This window comes from Salvelinus alpinus, chromosome 22 (genome assembly GCF_045679555.1).
Source record: "Salvelinus alpinus chromosome 22, SLU_Salpinus.1, whole genome shotgun sequence".
Lineage (NCBI taxonomy): Eukaryota > Metazoa > Chordata > Actinopteri > Salmoniformes > Salmonidae > Salvelinus > Salvelinus alpinus.
In genome coordinates this window covers 50,293,117-50,316,638 of record NC_092107.1, presented here as the reverse complement: position 1 = coordinate 50,316,638, position 23,522 = coordinate 50,293,117, and the positions used below count along the sequence as shown (strand labels likewise).

The window sequence follows — 23,522 nt, the reverse complement described above, 5'->3', positions numbered from 1 at the left end:
ATTATATAAACAGCGGTATGGTAATGTGGTCCCACAGTCTCACGTGAGTTTCCCACGTGGTGACAAATGGACATGTTCATAGCTGGACCTTCACCGATCATTCCTACTTGTGCAGGAATATGAAATATGTTCGTACCTCAAGTTCTGTGAGGTGGAAGAGAATTCCTTTGTCCTGAAAGTTTACCCTCTGTCTTAATACTGTTTGTGGTGGGGAGATTCTCAGGAATTTACGACATCTCTCTGTGATCACAGCATGGGTTGAAGGAGGAAAGGGGGAGGCAGGGAGAGGGGGATGGGGTTTGCTATACCCACGCAGGCAACGTCATGACAGAAGCAACACTGATTGACAATAAATTTCACATGCTGTTGTGCAAATGGAATAGACAAAAGGTGGAAATTATAGGCAATTAGCAAGACACCCCCAAAAAAGGAGTGATTCTGCAGGTGGTGACCACAGACCACTTCTCAGTTCCTATGCTTCCTGGCTGATGTTTTGGTCACTTTTGAATGCTGGCGGTGCTTTCACTCTAGTGGTAGCATGAGACGGAGTCTACAACCCACACAAGTGGCTCAGGTAGTGCAGTTCATCCAGGATGGCACATCAATGCGAGTTGTGGCAAAAAGGTTTGCTGTGTCTGTCAGCGTAGTGTCCAGAGCATGGAGGCGCTACCAAGAGACAGGACAGTACATCAGGAGACGTGGAGGAGGCCGTAGGATGGCAACAACCCAGCAGCAGGACCGCTACCTCCGCCTTTGTGCAAGGAGGTGCACTGCCAGAGCCCTGCAAAATGACCTCCAGCAGGCCACAAATGTGCATGTGTCAGCATATGGTCTCACAAGGGGTCTGAGGATCTCATCTCGGTACCTAATGGCAGTCAGGCTACCTCTGGCGAGCACATGGAGGGCTGTGCGGCCCCACAAAGAAATGCCACCCCACACCATGACTGACCCATCACCAAACCGGTCATGCTGGAGGATGTTGCAGGCAGCAGAACGTTCTCCACGGCGTCTCCAGACTCTGTCACGTCTGTCACATGTGCTCAGTGTGAACCTGCTTTCATCTGTGAAGAGCACAGGGAGCCAGTGGCGAATTTGCCAATCTTGGTGTTCTCTGGCAAATGCCAAACGTCCTGCACGGTGTTGGGCTGTAAGCACAACCCCCACCTGTGGACGTCGGGCCCTCATACCACCCTCATGGAGTCTGTTTCTGACCGTTTGAGCAGACACATGCACATTTGTGGCCTGCTGGAGGTCATTTTGCAGGGCGCTGCCAGTGCACCTCCTTGCACAAAGACGGAGGTAGCGGTCCTGCTGCTGGGTTGTTGCCATCCTACGGCCTCCTCCACGTCTCCTGATGTACTGGCCTGTCTCCTGGTAGCGCCTCCATGCTCTGGACACTACGCTGACAGACACAGCAAACCTTTTTGCCACAGCTCGCATTGATGTGCCATCCTGGATGAACTGCACTACCTGAGCCACTTGTGTGGGTTGTAGACTCCGTCTCATGCTACCACTAGAGTGAAAGCACCGCCAGCATTCAAAAGTGACCAAAACATCAGCCAGGAAGCATAGGAACTGAGAAGTGGTCTGTGGTCACCACCTGCAGAATCACTCCTTTTTTGGGGGTGTCTTGCTAATTGCCTATAATTTCCACCTTTTGTCTATTCTATTTGCACAACAGCATGTGAAATTTATTGTCAATCAGTGTTGCTTCCTAAGTGGACAGTTTGATTTCACAGAAGTGTGATTGACTTGGAGTTACATTGTGTTGTTTAAGTGTTCCCTTTATTTTTTTGAGCAGTGTATATATTTACGCTCAGTGTGTCGTCGGGATCTCTGTTGAAAAGTTTGTTTCTGTTGGAAAGTCTGTCTGCCCTCTCTCTGTCGTGGTTAGAATGGATAGTTCAGAGTGACATTCATTCATGTCGTTATAGGATAGATGTTTCGGCGGTTGTCGGACTTCGCGTTCAATGATATCGAATTCCTGGCTGCAGACTAGTAATTAATATCAGACTTGTTCTTATTCTGTCGGTATCGATAGTCTAAGAGTTTAACCACGTGGTATGGTTAAAAGATTCAGCCATCTACTCAAACCTTAGGTTTATGGTCTCTACTCAAACCTTGGCCCTCTCGTTATCGAGGTAAGCTGGTCTCCTCTCAAACCTTGGCCCTCTCGTTATCGAGGTAAGCTGGTCTCCTCTCAAACCTTGGCCCTCTCGTAATTGAGGTAAGGTGGTCTGGTGATAGAAAACCCGGGTGGGGGTTTTATTCGGAAGAGCAGAAAAGGGCCTGTCCCATGACACCAGACCATAACTGTGCTCATGGGCGGTCCTCTGATTTAGTTAAACTCCAAAGGGAATTGGAGTTTCCTTCATTAAACAGTCCAAAATCACAAATGGCCTTAATTTTTGAGCGAGTCAGGTTGCTATGTGTGTCACCCTGAGATCATCATCACAACAGCATGTACACACACACACACACACACACACACACACACACACACACACACACACACACACACACACACACACACACACACACACACACACACACACACACACACACACACACACACACACACACACACACACACACACAGACCCCTCCTTCCCTGTTTTGTTGCGTTTAAATAATTGAGCTTGGTTCCAGTTGAATATACATCAGGAAAGATGTCTGCGTTGTTCAGACACATCTACTCTAGCCGAAGACATCCGAAGAGAGGGAAGGTTGTCTTCAATAGTTAATGGAGAAAATACAAGTTTAATGACCACTGGGTCTGATGCCTCACTGCATCACATCCCTGGGCTTGGACATGTCTGAAGCATTGTGTGAGTGTGTGTGTGTGTGAGTGTGTGTGTACTTGTTTTCCTACATTATCAGCACCCCAATGTCCTAACATTTCCCTTAATGTCCTGAAAATGTAGGACAACAATAGAAAGTCAGGACTTTTTTTTTCAGGTCCTGAAAATATTTGAATGCTATATTAAGACTAATGGATAGGGTTTTGGGGGTCAGGGTTTTGGGGGTTAGAGGAAAATAGGTCAAACATTTTTCTCTCGCTCCTTTTCATGAAGAATATTTCTGATTTTATTTTCATTGTTTTTCCAATAACCTGCAGCAACTCGTTTCACCTTGATTTACCTCCCTGTCTGAGCTGTAGTAGATCTCTCTCTCTCACACACACACTTTTAGATAGTCCTTTCTCTTCTATCCATCCCTTTATTTCTCCACCTCTTTTATCATTCCCTCTCTCTCTCCATCTCTCACCTCTCTCCTGTTTTTCTCTCTCTCCTGTCTTTCTCTCTCTCCTGTCTTTCTCTCTCTCCTCTGTCTCGCTCTCTCTCCTCTGTCTCGCTCTCTCTCCTGTCTTTCTCTCTCTCCTCTGTCTTTCTCTCTCCTGTCTTTCTCTCTCTCCTCTGTCTCGCTCTCTCTCCTCTGTCTCGCTCTCTCTCCTCTGTCTCGCTCTCTCTCCTGTCTTCCTCTCTCTACTGTCTTTCTCTCTCCTCTGTCTCGCTCTCTCTCCTGTCTTTCTCTCTCTGTCTTTCTCTCTCCTCTGTCTCGCTCTCTCTCTCAATCTTCTGTCTCTCTCTCCTCTGTCTCGCTCTCTCTCCTCTGTCTCGCTCTCTCTCCTGTCTTTTCTCTCTCTCTCTCTCCTGTCTTTCTCTCTCTCTGTCTTTCTCTCTCTGTCTTTCTCTCTCTCTGTCTTTCTCTCTCTCTCTCTGTCTGTCTCTCTCTCTGTCTGTCTCTCTCTCTCTGTCTCGCTCTCTCTCCTGTCTTTCTCTCTCCTCTGTCTCGCTCTCTCTCATGTCTTTCTCTCTCTGTCTGTCTCTCTCCTCTGTCTCGCTCTCTCTCTCAATCTTCTGTCTCTCTCTCCTCTGTCTCGCTCTCTCTCCTCTGTCTCGCTCTCTCTCCTGTCTTTCTCTCTCTCTCTCCTGTCTTTCTCTCTCTCTGTCTTTCTCTCTCTGTCTTTCTCTCTCTCTGTCTGTCTCTCTCTCTGTCTGTCTCTCTCTCTCTGTCTCGCTCTCTCTCCTGTCTTTCTCTCTCTCCTGTCTTTCTCTCTCCTCTGTCTCGCTCTCTCTCCTGTCTTTCTCTCTCTGTCTGTCTCTCTCCTCTGTCTCGCTCTCTCTCTCAATCTTCTGTCTCTCTCTCCTCTGTCTCGCTCTCTCTCCTCTGTCTCGCTCTCTCTCCTGTCTTTCTCTCTCTCTCTCCTGTCTTTCTCTCTCTCTGTCTTTCTCTCTCTGTCTTTCTCTCTCTCTGTCTGTCTCTCTCTCTGTCTGTCTCTCTCTCTGTCTGTCTCTCTCTCTGTCTGTCTCTTTCTCTCTCTCCTCTGTCCGTTCACTCTGTTCATGTGTAATAGATGTAATGCTTGTCATAAATCCCATCTGACCAGTGGACACTGCCCTCCACTGGATAGTAAAGGGTATTGCAAGCAGCAGACATCAAAACAGCTTGAAGTGATGCAGCAGACATCAAAACAGCTTGAAGTGATGCAGCAGACAACAAAACAGCTTGAAGTGATGCAGCAGACAACAAAACAGCTTGAAGTGATGCAGCAGACAACAAAACAGCTTGAAGTGATGCAGCAGACAACAAAACAGCTTGAAGTGATGCAGCAGACAACAAAACAGCTTGAAGTGATGCAGCAGACAACAAAACAGCTTGAAGTGATGCAGCAGACATCAAAACAGCTTGAAGTGATGCAGCAGACAACAAAACAGCTTGAAGTGATGCAGCAGACAACAAAACAGCTTGAAGTGATGCAGCAGACAACAAAACAGCTTGAAGTGATGCAGCAGACAACAAAACAGCTTGAAGTGATGCAGCAGACAACAAAACAGCTTGAAGTGATGCAGCAGACAACAAAACAGCTTGAAGTGATGCAGTCACTGAGATACATACGTGTTACTGTAACAGAATAAAGTCTACAGGTTATAACTAGTTAAAGGCTGTAGGTTATAACTAGTTAAAGGCTGTAGGTTATAACTAGTTAAAGTCTACAGGTTATAACTAGTTGAAGTCTACAGGTTATAACTAGTTAAAGTCTACAGGTTATAACTAGTTAAAGTCTACAGGTTATAACTAGTTAAAGTCTACAGGTTATAACTAGTTAAAGTCTACAGGTTATAACTACTCTGAACAGAAATATAAAACGCAACATGCAACAATTTCAAAGATTTGACTGAGTTCCTAAAAACCTTTTATGACCATTATGGAAAGAGGAGAATCTCACGAACACGGATGTTGGTTACTGACCGGTCTTCTAAACCACACCCCTATTTTTTTTTTAAGGTATCTGTGACCAACAGATGCATATCTTTATTCCCAGACAAAAATATAAAAACGTAACATGCAACAATTTCAAAGATTTTATTGAGTTAACAGTTCAAATAAGGATATCAGTCAAATTAGATGAATTCATTAGGCCCTAATCTATGGGTTTCACATGACTGGGAATACAGAGATGCATCTGTTGGGAACAGATACCAAAAAGTAGGGGTGTGGATCAGAAAACCAGTCAGTATCTGGTGTGACCACCATTTGCCTCATGGAGCGGGACACATCTCCTTCACATAGAGTTGATCAGGCTGTTGATTGTGGCCTGTGGAATGATGCCCCACTCCTCTTCAATGTCTGTGTGAAGTAGCTGGATATTGGCGTGAACTGGAACACGCTGTCTTACACGTCGATCCAGAGCATCCCAAACATGCTCAATAGGTGACATGTCTGGTGAGTATGCAGGCCATGGAAGAACTGAGACATTTTCAGCTTCCAGGAATTGTGTACAGATCCTTGCGACATGGGGCCGTGCATTATCATGCTGAAACATGAGGTGATGGCAGAGGATGAATGTCAATGTGCCTCAGGATCTCGTCACAGTATATCTGTGCATTCAAATTGCCATCGATAAAATGCAATTGTGTTTGTTGTCTGTAGCTTATGCCTGCCCATACCATAACCCATAGGGCACTCTGTTCACAACATTGACATCAGCAAACCACTCGCCCACACAACGTCATACAAGCTGTCTGCCATCTGCCCGGTACAGTTGAAACTGGGATTAATCTGTGCAGAGCACACTTCTCCAGCGTGCCTGTGGTCATCAAAGCTGAGCATTTGCCCACTGAAGTCGGTTATGACTCTGAACTGCAGTCAGGTCAAGACTCTGGTGAGGACGACGAGCACGCAGATGAGTTTCCCTGAGACGGTTTCTGACAGTTTGTGCAGAAATTCTTCGGTTGTGAAAACCCACAGTTTCATCAACTGTCCGGGTAGCTGGTCTCAGACTATGCCGCCGGTGAAGAAGCCGGATGTTGAGGTCCTGGGCTGGCGTGGTTACACCTGGTCTGCGGTTGTAAGGCTGGTTGGACGTACTGCCAACTTCTCTAAAACGACGTCGGAGACAAAGATTTACATTAAATAATCAGGCAACAGCTCTGGTGGACATTTCTGCCAATTGCACCATCCCTCAAAACTTGAGACATCTGTGGCGTTGTGTTGTGTGACAAAACCGCACATTTTAGAGTGGCCTTTTACTGTTCCCAGCACAAGGTGCACCTGTGTAATGACCATGCTGTTTAATCAGCTTCTTAATATGCCACACCTGTCAGGAGGATGAATTATCTTGGCAAAGGAGAAATGTTCACTGACAGGGGTTTAAACAAATTAGTGCACAACATTTGAGTGAAATAAGCTTTATGTTCGTATGGAACATTTCTGGGATATTTTATTTCAGCTCATGAAACATGGGACCAACACTTTACATATTGCGTTTTATATTTTTTGTTCAGTGTATATACAGAAAACAGCCATATATTGAACAGGAAAATACCGGACAGACATTGTTCATTTGCTTTATTTCATACTGTTATTTTCAGTGTTAAACATTTGTTCATCAAAACACTACGAGAGGTCTTGTGCTCAAAGCATAGTCCCATTCAAACAACAACCGACCTACTAATGTGTACAGACACACACAAGTGCATATGCACAGCCACAATCATCACACACAGACACCGACACACATGAAACCCACAACAGATCCTGGTCCATCTCCCGAACAAGCCTTTTCCTCTGACACAGAACAATACAATCATTTCAGTGTTCATTTTGTCACCTATTTGTAGATTAAGTCTTTATGATTAAAATATATTTTAATCTTAGTCCCATTTTAGTAATTGTATTCGTCTTAGTTTCAGTCACGGTCATTTTAGTTCTATTTTAGTCATTTTCTTTTGTTTTATTAAACAGTTCATACAAACCTCCATCTTAGTCACATAATAGCTTCCCCTCTCTTAGTCTCAGCCATCTTAGTCACATAATAGTGACTATTATATAATGACTATAATAAAGGCTACCTTTTAACTTCCATCATGTGCACATTCAGAAAGCCTTGTCCTTCTAGGAGGGATGCTGAAAAGTAATCTAGATTCTCTATTACAGGACCAGTAAAAGGCCCAGGTTGCAACTTATTTCTACGTGAAAACTGAAATGGTCTATTAATTATTTTTCCATTTTAGTAGATGCTCTTATCCAGAGCAACTTACAGTAGTGAGTGCATACATTTTCATACTGGACCATGGTGATGAAAAGTCTACAGGTACAAAACCCTAGATGACCAGCCTATGTACAATACACTAATGTATATTTTGATTTAATGGTTTGTAAGAATGGTACATTTAATATACTGCACAAAAAAGTGGTTGTTTTCCAATATTATTTGATCAGGAACAAAATATTTAATTTGATGTTAATTTGGATGTTTTGTGCCTTTGCCCATACGTTTTGATGTAATATTTGAGAACAGGGTTTAGTTCTTTCTGGATTCCATTAGAGATGACATCACAGAGAAAGGGGACAGGGTTGAGTTCTTTCTGGATTCCATTAGAGATGACATCACAGAGAAAGGGGACAGGGTTGAGTTCTTTCTGGATTCCATTAGAGATGACATCACAGAGAAAGAGGACAGGGTTTAGTTCTTTCTGGATTCCATTAGAGATGACATCACAGAGAAAGGGGACAGGGTTGAGTTCTTTCTGGATTCCATTAGAGATGACATCACAGAGAAAGGGGACAGGGTTTAGTTCTTTCTGGATTCCATTAGAGATGACATCACAGAGAAAGAGGACAGGGTTTAGTTCTTTCTGGATTCCATTAGAGATGACATCACAGAGAAAGAGGACAGGGTTGAGTTCTTTCTGGATTCCATTAGAGATGACATCACAGAGAAAGGGGACAGGGTTTAGTTCTTTCTGGATTCCATTAGAGATGACATCACAGAGAAAGAGGACAGGGTTGAGTTCTTTCTGGATTCCATTAGAGATGACATCACAGAGAAAGAGGACAGGGTTGAGTTCTTTCTGGATTCCATTAGAGATGACATCACAGAGAAAGAGGACAGGGTTGAGTTCTTTCTGGATTCCATTAGAGATGACATCACAGAGAAAGAGGACAGGGTTGAGTTCTTTCTGGATTCCATTAGAGATGACATCACAGAGAAAGAGGACAGAGTTGAGTTCTTTCTGGATTCCATTAGAGATGACATCACAGAGAAAGGGGACAGGGTTTAGTTCTTTCTGGATTCCATTAGAGATGACATCACAGAGAAAGGGGACAGGGTTGAGTTCTTTCTGGATTCCATTAGAGATGACATCACAGAGAAAGGGGACAGGGTTGAGTTCTTTCTGGAATCCATTAGAGATGACATCACAGAGAAAGGGGGCAGGGCAACAACTCTTATCCTTCCAACATTTGAATCCTGCAAGATACTGTTGTTAATTATTCAAGTACCTTTTTTTGTTGTTGTTGCAAAAATCAGAACCGGTTTGTACCTGTTAGACTTACCATCACCGTGAAGTGAAAAAACAAAACAATGTACAATATAGTAATTGAGTACATTGAGACAGCAAGTGGTTTGTGACGGTGTGGCTCATGGGGCTTGCAACGCTAGGGTTGTGAAGTTCTCGCGGCTATGCCTACACGAACGTAAGAGAGAGAGTAAACATGATTGTTTCTAGTTGAGGTTAGTTACAAGTGAAGCGTCCCTGCTTCACATCACTTCAAAAGATTGAAGCGTGACTGAAGAGACTGCCTGAGAGGCCGCGCAGATCAGCTCAATCAGATCGCGTAACTGAAAGATGTTCCTTCTTCCAATGAGAGGATTGCATGAAATATTCTGCATGCAATGCTTAGGATTGGACAAAACAGATGAAACGGAGCTTTATGTTCAAATGTCCGTTAGTCTTACTTGGAAGTCTAGTTACATTTTCGTCAACTAAAATGAGAAGTCATTTGTAATACTTGTGTTTTGATTCCCCCCCCCCCCCCCCAGGGCGTCTCATCTCGTTATCGCCATAGTTTTAGTCAGGGAAAAAAAAGAAAGAAAAAAAAAGAGATCCTTGAGTACTTTTCGTCATAGATATTGTTGACGAAATTAAAAACTGCAATATATATCAACGTTACATAGAACAATAACAACATTAGTAGCCTAGCAATGACATTTACTTAAAGAAGCATTTGAAGAAAGAGACAGAGAGAGACAGAGAGAGAGACAGAGAGAGACAGAGAGAGAGACAGAGAGAGAGACAGAGAGAGACAGAGAGAGAGAGAGACAGAGAGAGAGACAGAGAGACAGCGACAGAGAGAGAGAGAGAGAGAGAGAGACAGAGATAGAGAGAGACAGAGAGGTTTTATATACCAATAAAATCAGACTCATAAATGACAGTGACACATTGAGACCATTGACGAAGTATAATCCAGTAATAACATCACTGACACTCCCGTCTAGTACCTGCCCTATATCTCACTATAGTGACTCATGTCCTGTTATTCTACTTCACTTCTTAGTGAAATCAGGCAGGACAAAGGAACAAAGGTTATACTGCGTAATGTGGTTTCTCCTCCCAGGTCTTCAACAACAGTTTTCTGCTCCAGTTCCTGTTCCAGCCATTCGGTGGGGCGAGGGCTGATTGGGTCGAGGAGTCTAGCAGAGGGACTTAGGACGAACTTTAGGGAACAGCTGACCGAAGAAAAGGAAATTTGAAGAGAAAGAAAGAGAGAGAGAAAGAAAGAGAGAGAGGGAGACAGGGAGACAGAGACAGACAGACAGAGGGAGACAGGGAGAGAGGGGGAGACAGACAGACAGAGGGAGACAGGGAGAGAGGGGGAGAGAGAGAGAGAGAGAGAGAGAGAGAGAGAGAGAGAGAGAGACAGAGAGAGAGAGAGACAGAGAGAGAGAGAAGGAAAGAGAGAGAGAAAGAAAGAAAGAGAGAGACAAGGAAAGAGAGAGAGGGAGAGAGGGAGAGAGGGAGAGAGAGACAGAGAGAGAGAAGGAAAGAGAGAGAGGGAGAGAGAGAGAGAGGGAGAGAGAGAGAAGGAAAGAGAGAGAGGGAGAGAGGGAGAGAGAGACAGAGAGAGAGAAGGAAAGAGAGAGAGGGAGAGAGGGAGAGAGAGACAGAGACAGCGAGAGAGAGAGAGAGGGAGAGAGAGAGAGAGAGAGAGAGAGAGAGAGAGAGAGAGAGAGAGAGAGAGAGACAGAGAGACAGAGAGACAGAGAGACAGAGAGAGAGAGAGAGAGAGAAGGAAAGTCCAAAGAAAGGAAAGTCAACATTGAGTTCAGAACAGAAACTAACAATTATTTGTTGGCGCTGGACTAATGAAAATTGAGTTCGGAACAGAAACTAACCAGAAACTGTTTTAGTACTGGGCTAGAACAAATATGTGCTACCCTGTGGGATCTCAGGACCAGGAAACTGCCTTGCCACCAAGTAAATAGATTTTTTAAATTCAGGATATGTGAAAGTTATCCTGGAATTTGTCCCTGAAGGGGAACAGTCAGACCTTTACTGATTGATAAGGGAGGAGACAACTAATCAAATGAATCTAAACTTATTGTCTCTTACCCCAAAGTAGTTGTTAGGTATGAATCCCTCTCGGCCACAAAGTGATGCCCACCACCAATCTACCCCATCCGGCTTCTGGAGGATAGTCACCATGTCCCCCTCTCTGAAGCCCAGCTCGTCTGCCTCCTGGGAAGGGTACTCCCACAGGGCATACAGCACCCCGCTGTTCTCCACACCCATCGCCTCCTCCACACCTGACAACACACACACACACACACACACACACACACACACACACACACACACACACACACACACACACACACACACACACACACACACACACACACACACACACACACACACACACACACACACACACACACACACACACACACACACACACAACGATTTTTCTAACACTTTCAGAAAAGGTTTCGACACAGAGTGCAAATAGTTCAGGATAAAGTGGTCTATGTGGTTTAGTGGTTAGAGTGGATGACCCCGGCAGTCATGTAAGCCAGAGGCAGCATGGGTTAGAATCCAGACCACTGCTCGTTGACTCGATGTCTTCGACTGTTTCTGTTCAATAACAGATGTGGGACTGCCCCACTCCTAAAAATAGTTATGGAGAAAGAGGGCACCCCTGTCTAGTTCCTCCTACCCCTGAGGAAGCTCTCACACTCCTCGAAGCCCATAGCGTACGGGTCACACTTCTGAGAGGCTGTGGCCTCATCACTCTCCGTCACCGCCATGACAGCTGCTCCGTTCCTCACCAGGAACTGACAGAGAGGAAGGTCGTTACAGGATGCTGCACAGTGGAGGGGGGTCCTGGTACAGAGCAACAACAACAACACTATGTGAACAAAACAACCCGATCTGACTAAACACAACGCATAATGACACAATATGACCCAAAACAGGGACAGCAACAGAGGGAGGGGACAGTAAAGGAAAATTGGACTGGTCAATGAAAGAGCCCGTTATAAGGGAGGGGAAGTATTCGGGACTAGAATGTACTATTTTTTCTTTAAAAAAAATAAATGTAACCCTTATTTTACCAGGTACGTTGACATTTACAGCAACGACCTGTGGAATAGTTACAGGGGAGAGGAGATGGGGAACAAATGAGCCAATTGTAAGCTGGGGATGATTATGTGACCATGATGGTATGATGGCCAGATCGGGTATTTATCCAGGACACCGGGGTTAACACCTCTACTCTTACGATAAGTGCCATGTGATCTTTAGTGACAACAGAGAGTCAGGACACCCGTTTAACGTCCCATCCGAAAGACGGCACCCTACACAGGGCAATGTCAGAAAGTGGGATGCAGGATGGCACGCTGCTGGCCATAAGGAATAATGGCCAGCAGCGTGCCATTATTATGTAGAAGAAGGAAGCTAACAGGGACATAAGCCAGTTAAAAGGGCAGACGATAATGAAGTTACCATCCGTGGCTGTCTGGGGCGGAGACGTTGGCTCCTATACGAACCAGGAAGTCCACCACGCTGTAGTGACCTCCACAGATGGCGTTATGGAGGGCTGTGATGCCCTCGTCATTCGGCTGGCTCGGGTCACTCATCTACAGGTCACAGACCACGCAGGGGTGAACCTCATGCTTGCTGTCAACACACACTGAATGCTTTATTTGGGTCAACAACAGACCCTACCTCCTGCACCCAACCCCTACACCCATCCTTCTCACCTCCTGCAACCATCCTCCTCTACCTCCTGCACCCATCCTCCTCTACCTCCTGCACCCATCCTCCTCTACCTCCTGCACCCATCCTCCTCTACCTCCTGCACCCATCCTCCTCTACCTCCTGCACCCATCCCCCTCACCTCCTGCACCCATCCCCCTCACCTCCTGCACCCAACCCCATACCTCCTGCACCCCATCCTCCTCTACCTCCTGCACCCATCCTCCTCACCTCCTGCACCCATCCTCCTCGCCTCCTGCACCCATCCTCCTCACCTCCTGCACCCATCCTCCTCTACCTCCTGCACCCATCCTCCTCACCTCCTGCACTCATCCTCCTCTACCTCCTGCACCCATCCTCCTCACCTCCTGCACCCATCCCCCTCACCTCCTGCACCCATCCCCCTCACCTCCTGCACCCATCCCCCTCACCTCCTGCACGGCCCTCTGAACAGTGTCCAGTTCCCCCACCTCCTGCACGGCCCTCTGAACAGTGTCCAGTTCCCCCCACCTCCTGCACGGCCCTCTGAGCAGTGTCCAGTTCCCCCTACCTCCTGCACGGCCCTCTGAACAGTGTCCAGTTCCCCCTAGCTCCTGCACGGCCCTCTGAACAGTGTCCAGTTCCCCCTACCTCCTGCACGGCCCTCTGAACAGTGTCCAGTTCCCCCTAGCTCCTGCACGGCCCTCTGAACAGTGTCCAGTTCCCCCTACCTCCTGCACGGCCCTCTGAACAGTGTCCAGTTCCCCCTACCTCCTGCACGGCCCTCTGAACAGTGTCCAGTTCCCCCTACCTCCTGCACAGCCCCCTGAACAGTGTCCAGTTCCCCCCACCTCCTGCACGGCCCTCTGAACAGTGTCCAGTTCCCCCTACCTCCTGCACGGCCCTCTGAACAGTGTCCAGTTCCCCCTACCTCCTGCACGGCCCTCTGAACAGTGTCCAGTTCCCCCTACCTCCTGCACGGCCCTCTGAACAGTGTCCAGTTCCCCCTACCTCCTGCACGGCCCTCTGAACAGTGTCCAGTTCCCCCTACCTCCTGCACGGCCCTCTGAACAGTGTCCAGTTCCCCCCACCTCCTGCACGGCCCTCTGAACAGTGTCCAGTTCCCCCTACCTCCTGCACGGCCCTCTGAACAGTGTCCAGTTCTCCCCCACCTCCTGCACGGCCCTCTGAACAGTGTCCAGTTCCCCCTACCTCCTGCACGGCCCTCTGAACAGTGTCCAGTTCCCCCTACCTCCTGCACGGCCCTCTGAACAGTGTCCAGTTCCCCCCCACCTCCTGCACGGCCCTCTGAACAGTGTCCAGTTGCCCCCTACCTCCTGCATGGCCCTCTGAACAGTGTCCAGTTCCCCCACCAGTGACCCGTCCAGCAGTAGAACCAGAGGGCTGAGCCGAGCCCTCTGACCAGAATCCCCTCGTTCCCGACTGGCCCGACGCAGGATGGAATTGTACCCCTGGGAAGATGGAAGAGTACCACAACTTAATACCTTAACTTTTCCCTTATTAGATACAAGACGTAGTAACATCGAGATGGAGAGACATGACCAAGAAGTCTTTGTTTAAAATGCATGTGACTATTATTAGTGAAGACCTTTCACTAACTGGATCAGTTCACTGACAATGGGACTGTTTCATACATGGAATCAAGCTGCATCTTAGAGTACCAGCCAAAAGTTTGGACACATCTACTCATTCAAGTAAAAAAAATTAAATAAATTGTACTATTTTCTACATTGTAGTATAATAGTGAAGACATCAAAACTATGAAATAACACACATGGAATCATGTAGTAACCAAAAAAGAAGTGTTAAACAAATCAAAATATATTTTATATTTATATTTGAGATTCTTCAAAGTTGCCATCCTTTGCATTGATGACAGCTTTGCACACTCTTGGCATTCTCTCAACCAGCTTCATGAGGTAGTCATCTGGAATGCATTTCAATTAACAGGTTTTCCTTGTTAAAAGTTAATTTGTGGAATTTCTTTCCTTCTTAATGTGTTTGAGCCAATGAGTTCTGTTGTGACAAGGGATGGGTGGTATACCGAAGATAGCCCTACTTGGTAAAACACCAAGTACATATTATGGCAAGAACATCTCAATTAAGCAAAGAGAAACGACAGTCCATCATTAATTTAACACATGAAGGTCAGTCAATGTGGAACATTTCAAGAACTTTGACCGTTTCTTCAAGTGCAGTCGCAAAAACCATCAAGCGCTATGATGAAACTGGCTCTCATGAGGACCGCCACAGGAAAGGATGACCCAGAGTTACCTCTGCTGCAGAGGATAAGTTCATTAGAGTTACAAGCCTCAGAAATTCCAGCCCAAATAAATGCTTCACAGAGTTCAAGCAAAAGACATCAACTGTTCAGAGGAGACTGTGTGAATCAGGCCTTCATGGTCGAATTGCTGCAAAGAAACAACTATTAAAAGGACACCAATAATAAGAAGAGACTTGCTTGGGCCAAGAAACACGAGCAATGGACATTAAACCGGTGGAAATCTGTCCTTTGGTCTGATGAGTCCAAATCTGAGATTTTTGGTTCCAACCGCCGTGTCTTTGTGAGACGCAGAGTAGGGGAACGGATGATATCCGCATGTGTGGTTCTCTGGACGGTTCTGACTTAGAATATGTGGACAACTACAAATACCTAGGTATCTGGTTAGACTGTAAACTCTCCTTCCAGACTCACATTAAGCATCTCCAATCCAAAGTTAAATCTAGAATTGGCTTCCTATTCCGCAACAAAGCATCCTCCACTCATGCTGCCAAACATACCCTCGTAAAACTGACCATCCTACCGATCCTCGATTTCGGCGATGTCATTTACAAAATAGCCTCCAACACTCTACTCAACAAACTGGATGCAGTCTATCACAGTGCCATCCGTTTTGTCACCAAAGCCCCATATACTACCCACCACCGCGACCTGTATGCTCTCGTTGGCTGGCCCTCGCTTCATACTCGTTGCCAAACCCACTGGCTCCAGGTCATCTATAAGTCTCTGCTAGGTAAAGCCCCTCCTTATCTCAGCTCACTGGTCACCATAGCAGCACCCACCTGTAGCACGCGCTCCAGCAGGTATATTTCACTGGTCACCATAGCAACACCCACCTGTAGCACACGCTCCAGCAGGTATGTTTCACTGGTCAGCCCCAAAGCCAATTCCTCCTTTGGCTGCCTTTCCTTCCAGTTCTCTGCTGCCAATGACTGGAACGAACTACAACAATCACTGAAGCTGGAGACTCATATCTCCCTCTTCAGCTTTAAGCATCAGCTGTCAGAGCAGCTCACAGATCACTGCACCTGTACACAGCCCATCTGTAAATAGCCCATCAAACTACCTCATCCCCATACTGTATTTATTTATTTATCTTGCTCCTTTGCACCCCAGTATCTCTACTTGCACATTCATCTTCTACACATCCTACCATTCCAGTGTTTAATTTGCTATATTGTAATTACTTCACCACTATGGCCTATTTATTGCCTTACCTCTCTTATCTTACCTCATTTGCACACACTGTATATAGATTTGTTCTACTGTATTATTGACTGTATGTTTGTTTATTCCATGTGTAACTCTGTGTTGTTGTTTGTGTCGCACTGCTTTGCTCTATCTTGGCCAGGTCACAGTTGTAAATTAGAACTTGTTCTCAACTGGCCAACCTGGTTAAATAAAGGTTAAATTTAAAAAATATTATATATATTTTTTTTTAAAGAGTAGGTGAACGGATGATCTCTGCATGTGTGGTTCCCACCGTGACGCATGGAAGAGGAGGTGTGATGGTGCTTTGCTGGTGACACTGTCATGACCTCAACACAATTGAGATGGCTTGGGATAAGTTGGACCGCAGAGTGAAGGAAAAGCAGCCAACACGTGCTCAGCATATGTGGGAACTCCTTCAAGACGGTTGGAAAGTTGGTTGAGAGAATGCCAAGAGTGTGCAAAGCTGTCATCAAGGTAAAAGGGTGGCTACTTTGAAGAATCTAAAATATTACATACAGTGGGGAGAACAAGTATTTGATACACCGCCGATTTTGCAGGTTTTCCTACTTACAAAGCATGTAGAGGTCTGTCATTTTTATCATAGGTACACTTCAACTGTGAGAGACAGAATCTAAAACAAAAATCCAGAAAATCACATTGTATAATTTTTAAGTATTTAATTTGCATTTTATTGCATGACATAAGTATTTGATACATCAGAAAAGCAGAACTTAATATTTGGTACAGAAACCTTTGTTTGCAATTACAGAGTTCATACGTTTCCTGTAGTTCTTGACCAGGTTTGCACACACTGCAGCAGGGATTTTGGCCCACTCCTCCATACAGACCTTCTCCAGATCCTTCAGGTTTCGGGGCTGTCGCTGGGCAATACGGACTTTCAGCTCCCTCCAAAGATTTTCTATTGGGTTCAGGTCTGGAGACTGTCTAGGCCACTCAAGGACCTTGAAATGCTTCTTACGGAGCCACTCCTTAGTTGCCCTGGCTGTGTGTTTCGGGTCGTTGTCATGCTGGAAGACCCAGCCACGACCCATCTTCAATGCTCTTACTGAGGGAAGGAGGTTGTTGGCCAAGATCTCGCGATACATGGCCAAATCCATCCTTCCCTCAATACAGTGCAGTCGTCCTGTCCCCTTTGCAGAAAAGCATCCCCAAAGAATGATGTTTCCACCTCCATGCTTCACGGTTGGGATGGTGTTCTTGGGGTTGTACTCATCCTTCTTCTTCCTCCAAACACGGCGAGTGGAGTTTAGACCAAAAAGCTCTATTTTTGTCTCATCAGACCACATGACCTTCTCCCATTCCTCCTCTGGATCATCCAGATGGTCATTGGCAAACTTCAGACGGGCCTGGACATGCACTGGCTTGAGCAGGGGGACCTTGCGTGCACTGCAGGATTTTAATCCATGACGGCGTGGTGTGTTACTAATGGTTTTCTTTGAGATTGTGGTCCCAGCTCTCTTCAGGTCATTGACCAGGTCCTGCCGTGTAGTTCTGGGCTGATCCCTCACCTTCTTCATGATCATTGATGCCCCACGAGGTGAGATCTTGCATGAAGCCCCAGACCGAGGGTGATTGACCGTCATCTTGAACGTCTTCCATTTTCTAATAATTGCGCCAACAGTTGTTGCCTTCTCACCAAGCTGTTTTTCTATTGTCCTGTAGCCCATCCCAGCCTTGTGCAGGTCTACAATTTTATCCCTGATGTCCTTACACAGCTCTCTGGTCTTGGCCATTGTGGAGAGGTTGGAGTCTGTTTGATTGAGTGTGTGGACAGGTGTCTTTTATACAGGTAACGAGTTCAAACAGGTGGAGTTAATACAGGTAATGAGTGGAGAACAGGAGGGCTTCTCAAAGAAAAACTAACAGGTCTGTGAGAGCCGGAATTCTTACTGGTTGGTAGGTGATCAAATACTTATGTCATGCAATAAAATGCAAATTAATTACTTAAAAATCATACAATGTGAAGTAAAAAGTACAGACCTCTACATGCTTTGTAAGTAGGAAAACCTGCAAAATTGACAGTGTATCAAATACTTGTTCTTCCCACTGTATATTTTGATTTGTTTCAAACTTTTCGGGTTACTACATGATTCCATATGTGTTATTTCATAGTTTTGATGTCTTCACTATTATTCTACAATGTAGAAAATAGTAAAAATAAAGAAAATAAAACCCTGGAATTGAGTAGGTGTGTCCAATAGTTCTGACTGGTACTGTACATTTAAAACATCTTGACACACGTCACTGTAACATAGTCACAACAACAGAAAGCAAAGAGAAGAAATGTGTCCTGTCATACCCTGTACTCTGGCGAGGCAGGTTCAGGGTTAGGGACCGGGTTAGTGACAGGGGAGAGGGATGTAAAGCTGTCCCCTTCTCCGTCTGAGGATGAGCTGTAGTCACTCCTCATCTCCCCCCCTTGCTGGCCCGTCAACCCCTTCCGCCGGAAAAGTTTATTCATGATCTGTTTGTACTGTTTCCGATTGTGATCCGGCTGCAGGTTGGCTTGCTTCTTCTGGGGCTGGCCAGGGACTAGGGTCAAGGGTCACAAGGTTACCACAACATCGTGCACACACATGTAGACGCTTTCGAAAATGAAACATTCATAAGACCAGCGCCGCATTGATAACGTGATCAGCAGGAGATTCTACAGGGTGAGTATTGATAACGTGATCAGCAGGAGATTCTACAGGGTGAGTATTGATAACGTGATCAGTAGGAGATTCTACAGGGTGAGTATTGATAACGTGATCAGCAGAAGATTCTACAGGGTGAGTATTGATAACGTGATCAGCAGGAGATTCTACAGGGTGAGTATTGATAACGTGATCAGCAGGAGATTCTACAGGGTGAGTATTGATAACGTGATCAGCAGGAGATTCTACAGGGTGAGTATTGATAACGTGATCAGCAGAAGATTCTACAGGGTGAGTATTGATAACGTGATCAGCAGAAGATTCTACAGGGTGAGTATTGATAACGTGATCAGCAGAAGAATCTACAGGGTGAGTATTGATAACGTGATCAGCAGAAGAATCTACAGGGTGAGTATTGATAACGTGATCAGCAGAAGATTCTACAGGGTGAGTATTGATAACGTGATCAGCAGAAGATTCTACAGGGTGAGTATTGATAACGTGATCAGTCGGGGAGGCTGTAGATACATACTAAATAAATACAACTTTAATTAACAGAATGACTGTAAAACAGTTTGATAGTGAACTTTCTTTGTTGCGAACCATTCACTCCGTCATTGTCACTCACATCGCTGGTCCCCTTTTGTGTCAAATTCTTATGCAAAGTAATTGTATATTAGAAGTCATTTCCTAACCTTGTGACCCTGGTTCAGGGTTTGGGTCAAGTTTGGAGATAGGGGTCACAGAGCCGCGTCTCTTCAGGGCCCGGGGGATCTCAGAGCGGATACGGAACAGTTCTTCCATGTCAGGGACATCTGGGCTCTCTGGAGCCACCACTGGCTGCAGCTTGGACGGGCTGAGGGGCCTGGGGGCCACCACCTGGGATTCTCCTCCTATCTCTGTCTCCCTCTCTCTCTCTGGGAGAGCTGGGTCAGGGGCCGTGGGACTTTGATGAATCGGGTCCAGTCGCTCCAACTCAATGTCAACATCACCTGGTTTCAGCACTGTGGGAGAAGAGAGAACATACAGATGGACGGATGGACAGAATTACACACAGACGGGTGACCAAGCATAACCGGTTAGATTGTGAGAGTAGAGTCTATGTTCGTGTAGATACTATACCTTCCCCGTGGTAGGCTGGCTGCCTGAGCTCACGGGTCTGTGGCTGGGTCTGTGGCTGGGTCTGTGGCTGGGTCTGTGGCTCTCTGTACTCTAGGTAATCCCTATACTCCCTGGGTACAGCCTGGCGGTACAGAGCCACGTCCTTCTCGGGCCCCAGGGCCCGGGGGTGGAGGGCAGACGAGGCCCAGTAGGGGTTCTGGAGCCGCATGATGACGGAGAGAGGGATGGGTCTGTGCTGACGGGGGGGCTGGGAGGAGGAGGAGCAGGGGGGGATGGAGATACGGGATATGATTGGTTGGGGAGGGGCGTGGTAGAGGGAGGACGAGTCAGGAGGGACAGTAATACGGGTGTTACGGGGGAGAGATGCGTGGGTGGGCTGGTGGGAACGAGGGAGGGTGTCCTGGAGGGAAAGAAAAGGGGGCAGAGAGACAAAGAGAGAGAGAGAGAGACAGAGACAGAGACAGAGAGAGAGAGACAGACAGAGAGAGAGACAGACAAAGAGAGAGAGACAGAGAGAGAGACAGAGAGAGAGACAGAGACAGAGAGAGAGACAGAGAGAGAGACACAGAGAGAGACACAGAGAGACAGAGAGAGAGACACACAGAGAGAGACACAGAGAGAGAGACACAGAGAGAGAGAGACAGACAGACAGAGAGAGAGAGAGACAGAGACAGACAGAGAGAGACAGACAGAGAGAGAGACAGAGACAGAGAGAGAGACAGAGAGAGACACACAGAGAGAGACACAGAGAGACAGAGAGAGAGACACAGAGAGAGAGACACAGAGAGAGAGAGACAGACAGACAGAGAGAGAGAGACAGACAGAGAGAGAGACAGAGAGAGAGACAGAGAGAGAGAGAGAGACACAGAGAGACAGATTCTGTTCATCCGACCATCATTACTATACGTGACAATTTAAGCAATTTAACTTTCCATGTCAATAAAGTATAGAGAGGGATGATTATTAACAAACAAAACGCCTGAGCGCGCACACACACACACACACACACACACACACACACACACACACACACACACACACACACACACACACACACACACACACACACACACACACACACACACACACACACACACACACACACACACACACACACACTACCTTCTTGGAAGAGGAAGGGCCATCCAGGTTAGATTCTCTCCAGTTGGTGTTTGGCACCAACGGTCTCAGCCACTCAGTCTCTGCAACAAGGAGATGCTAGGTTAACAACAGGGAGATGCTAGGTTAACAACAGGGAGATGCTAGGTTAACAACAAGGAGATGCTAGGTTAACAACAGGGAGATGCTAGGTTAACAACAGGGAGATGCTAGGTTAACAACAGGGAGATGCTAGGTTAACAACAGGGAGATGCTAGGTTAACAACAGGGAGATGCTAGGTTAACAACAGGGAGATGCTAGGTTAACAACAGGGTGGTGCTAGGTTAACAACAGGGAGATGCTAGGTTAACAACAGGGAGATGCTAGGTTAACAACAAGGAGATGCTAGGTAAACAACAAGGAGATGCTAGGTTAACAACAGGGAGATGCTAGGTTAACAACAGGGAGATGCTAGGTTAACAACAGGGAGATGCTAGGTTAACAACAGGGTGGTGCTATGTTAACAACAAACAGGTGCTAGGTTAACAACAGACAGGTGCTAGGTTAACAACAGGGAGATGCTAGGTTAACAACAGGGAGATGCTAGGTTAACAACAGGGTGGTGCTATGTTAACAACAGACAGGTGCTAGGTTAACAACAGACAGGTGCTAGGTTAACAACAGACAGGTGCTAGGTTAACAACAAGGAGATGGTAGTTTAACAGGGAGATGGTAGGTTAACAACAGACAGGTGCTAGGTTAACAACAGACAGGTGCTAGGTTAACAACAGACAGGTGCTAGGTTAACAACAAGGAGATGGTAGTTTAACAGGGAGATGGTAGGTTAACAACCGGGAAATGCTAGGTTAACAACAGACAGGTGCTAGGTTAACAACAGGTAGATGGTAGGTGTGTGTGTGTTGAGGCCTTACTGTCATAGGTGTGTGTGTGTGTGTTGAGGCCTGACTGTCATAGGTGTGTGTGTGTTGAGGCCTGACTGTCATAGGTGTGTGTGTGTTGAGGCCTGACTGTCATAGGTGTGTGTGTGTTGAGGCCTGACTGTCATAGGTGTGTGTGTGTTGAGGCCTGACTGTCATAGGTGTGTGTTGAGGCCTGACTGTCATAGGTGTTTGTGTGTTGAGGCCTGACTGTCATAGGTGTGTGTTGAGGCCTGACTGTCATAGGCGCGCGCGTGTGTGTGTGTGTGAGGCCTAACTGTCGTAGGCGTGTGTGTGTGTGTGTGTGTGTGTGTGTGTGTGTGTGTGTGTGTGTGTGTGTGTGTGTGTGTGTGTGTGTGTGTGTGTGTGTGTGTGTGTGAGGCCTTACTGTCGTAGGCGTGTGTGTTGAGGCCTGACTGTCGTAGGTGTGTGTGTGTTGAGGCCTGACTGTCATAGGTGTGTGTGTTGAGGCCTGACTGTCATAGGTGTGTGTGTTGAGGCCTGACTGTCATAGGTGTGTGTGTGTTGAGGCCTGACTGTCGTAGGCGTGCGTGTGTTGAGGCCTGACTGTCGTAGGCGCGCGTGTGTGTGTGTGTGAGGCCTAACTGTCGTAGGCGTGTGTGTGTGTGTGTGTGTGTGTGAGGCCTAACTGTCGTAGGCGTGTGTGTGTGTGTGTATGTATGTGTGTGTGTGTGAGGCCTGACTGTCGTAGGCGCGTGCGCGTGTGTGTGTTTGTATGTGTGTGTTTGTATGTGTGTGTGTGTGTGTTTGTATGTGTGTGTGTGTGTGTGTGTGAGGCCTAACTGTCGTGTGTGTGTGTGTGTGTGAGGCCTAACTGTTGTGTGTGTGTGTGAGGCCTAACTGTCGTGTGTGTGTGTGAGGCCTAACTGTCGTGTGTGTGTGTGAGGCCTAACTGTCGTGTGTGTGTGTGAGGCCTAACTGTCGTGTGTGTGTGTGTGTGTGTGTGTGTGTGTGTGTGAGGCCTAACTGTCGTGTGTGTGTGTGTGTGTGTGTGTGTGTGTGTGGAGGCCTAACTGTTGTGTGTGTGTGTGTGTGTGTGTGTGTGTGAGGCCTAACTGTCGTGTGTGTGTGTGTGTGGTGTGTGGTGTGTGGTGTGTGGTGTGTGTGTGTGTGTGTGTGTGTGTGTGTGAGGCCTTACTGTCGTAGGCGTGGTGGGGTTTCTTCTTATGAGACGCCACGTCCAGATCAGTCTCATTCCATTTACCTGGGCTCTTATGTCTCTGCATGACTTCATCTGGAGAGAGAATAAAAGCTAACAGTCATATTAACTAATTCAGATTACTGAGAAATGTAGGCTCCTGTCTATGTGTCAAAGTTATTAACTTTGTAGTTAATTAACAGTGTAGTGACACGCACTAAAGAGTCAATATAGTGACACGTACTAGAGAGTCAATATAGTGACACGTACTAAAGAGTCAATATAGTGACACGTACTAGAGAGTCAATATAGTGACACGTACTAAAGAGTCAATGTAGTGACACGTACTAAAGAGTCAATGTAGTGACACGTACTAAAGAGTCAATGTAGTGACACGTACTAAAGAGTCAATGTAGTGACACGTACTAGAGTCAATGTAGTGACACGTACTAAAGAGTCAATGTAGTGACACGTACTAAAGAGTCAATGTAGTGACACGTACTAGAGTCAAT

General features: G+C 46.5%; 1 protein-coding gene across 5 annotated transcripts in view; it reads right to left on the bottom strand.

The window, feature by feature from the left end:
- Window positions 1–6,835: 6,835 nt before the first annotated feature.
- The window catches only part of ppp1r13l (protein phosphatase 1, regulatory subunit 13 like), a 61,630-nt gene continuing 44,943 nt past the window's right edge, over window positions 6,836–23,522 (bottom strand). For 3 of the 5 annotated variants that reach the window (XM_071360246.1, XM_071360245.1, XM_071360247.1), the window contains exons 5-14: window positions 23,011–23,106; window positions 20,937–21,016; window positions 19,815–20,214; window positions 19,388–19,696; window positions 18,356–18,588; window positions 13,856–13,993; window positions 12,291–12,424; window positions 11,503–11,669; window positions 10,899–11,092; window positions 6,836–10,015 (exon numbers count right to left, since the gene is read on the bottom strand). In XM_071360246.1, the coding sequence (XP_071216347.1) occupies window positions 9,980–10,015; window positions 10,899–11,092; window positions 11,503–11,669; window positions 12,291–12,424; window positions 13,856–13,993; window positions 18,356–18,588; window positions 19,388–19,696; window positions 19,815–20,214; window positions 20,937–21,016; window positions 23,011–23,106 (1,787 nt within the window). In that variant the 3' untranslated portion in view covers window positions 6,836–9,979. Of the gene's footprint in view, window positions 10,016–10,898; window positions 11,093–11,502; window positions 11,670–12,290; window positions 12,425–12,973; window positions 13,013–13,855; window positions 13,994–18,355; window positions 18,589–19,387; window positions 19,697–19,814; window positions 20,215–20,936; window positions 21,017–23,010; window positions 23,107–23,522 lie in introns of all 5 variants that reach the window. The other 2 variants (XM_071360248.1, XM_071360250.1) reach the window with 2 other exon arrangements.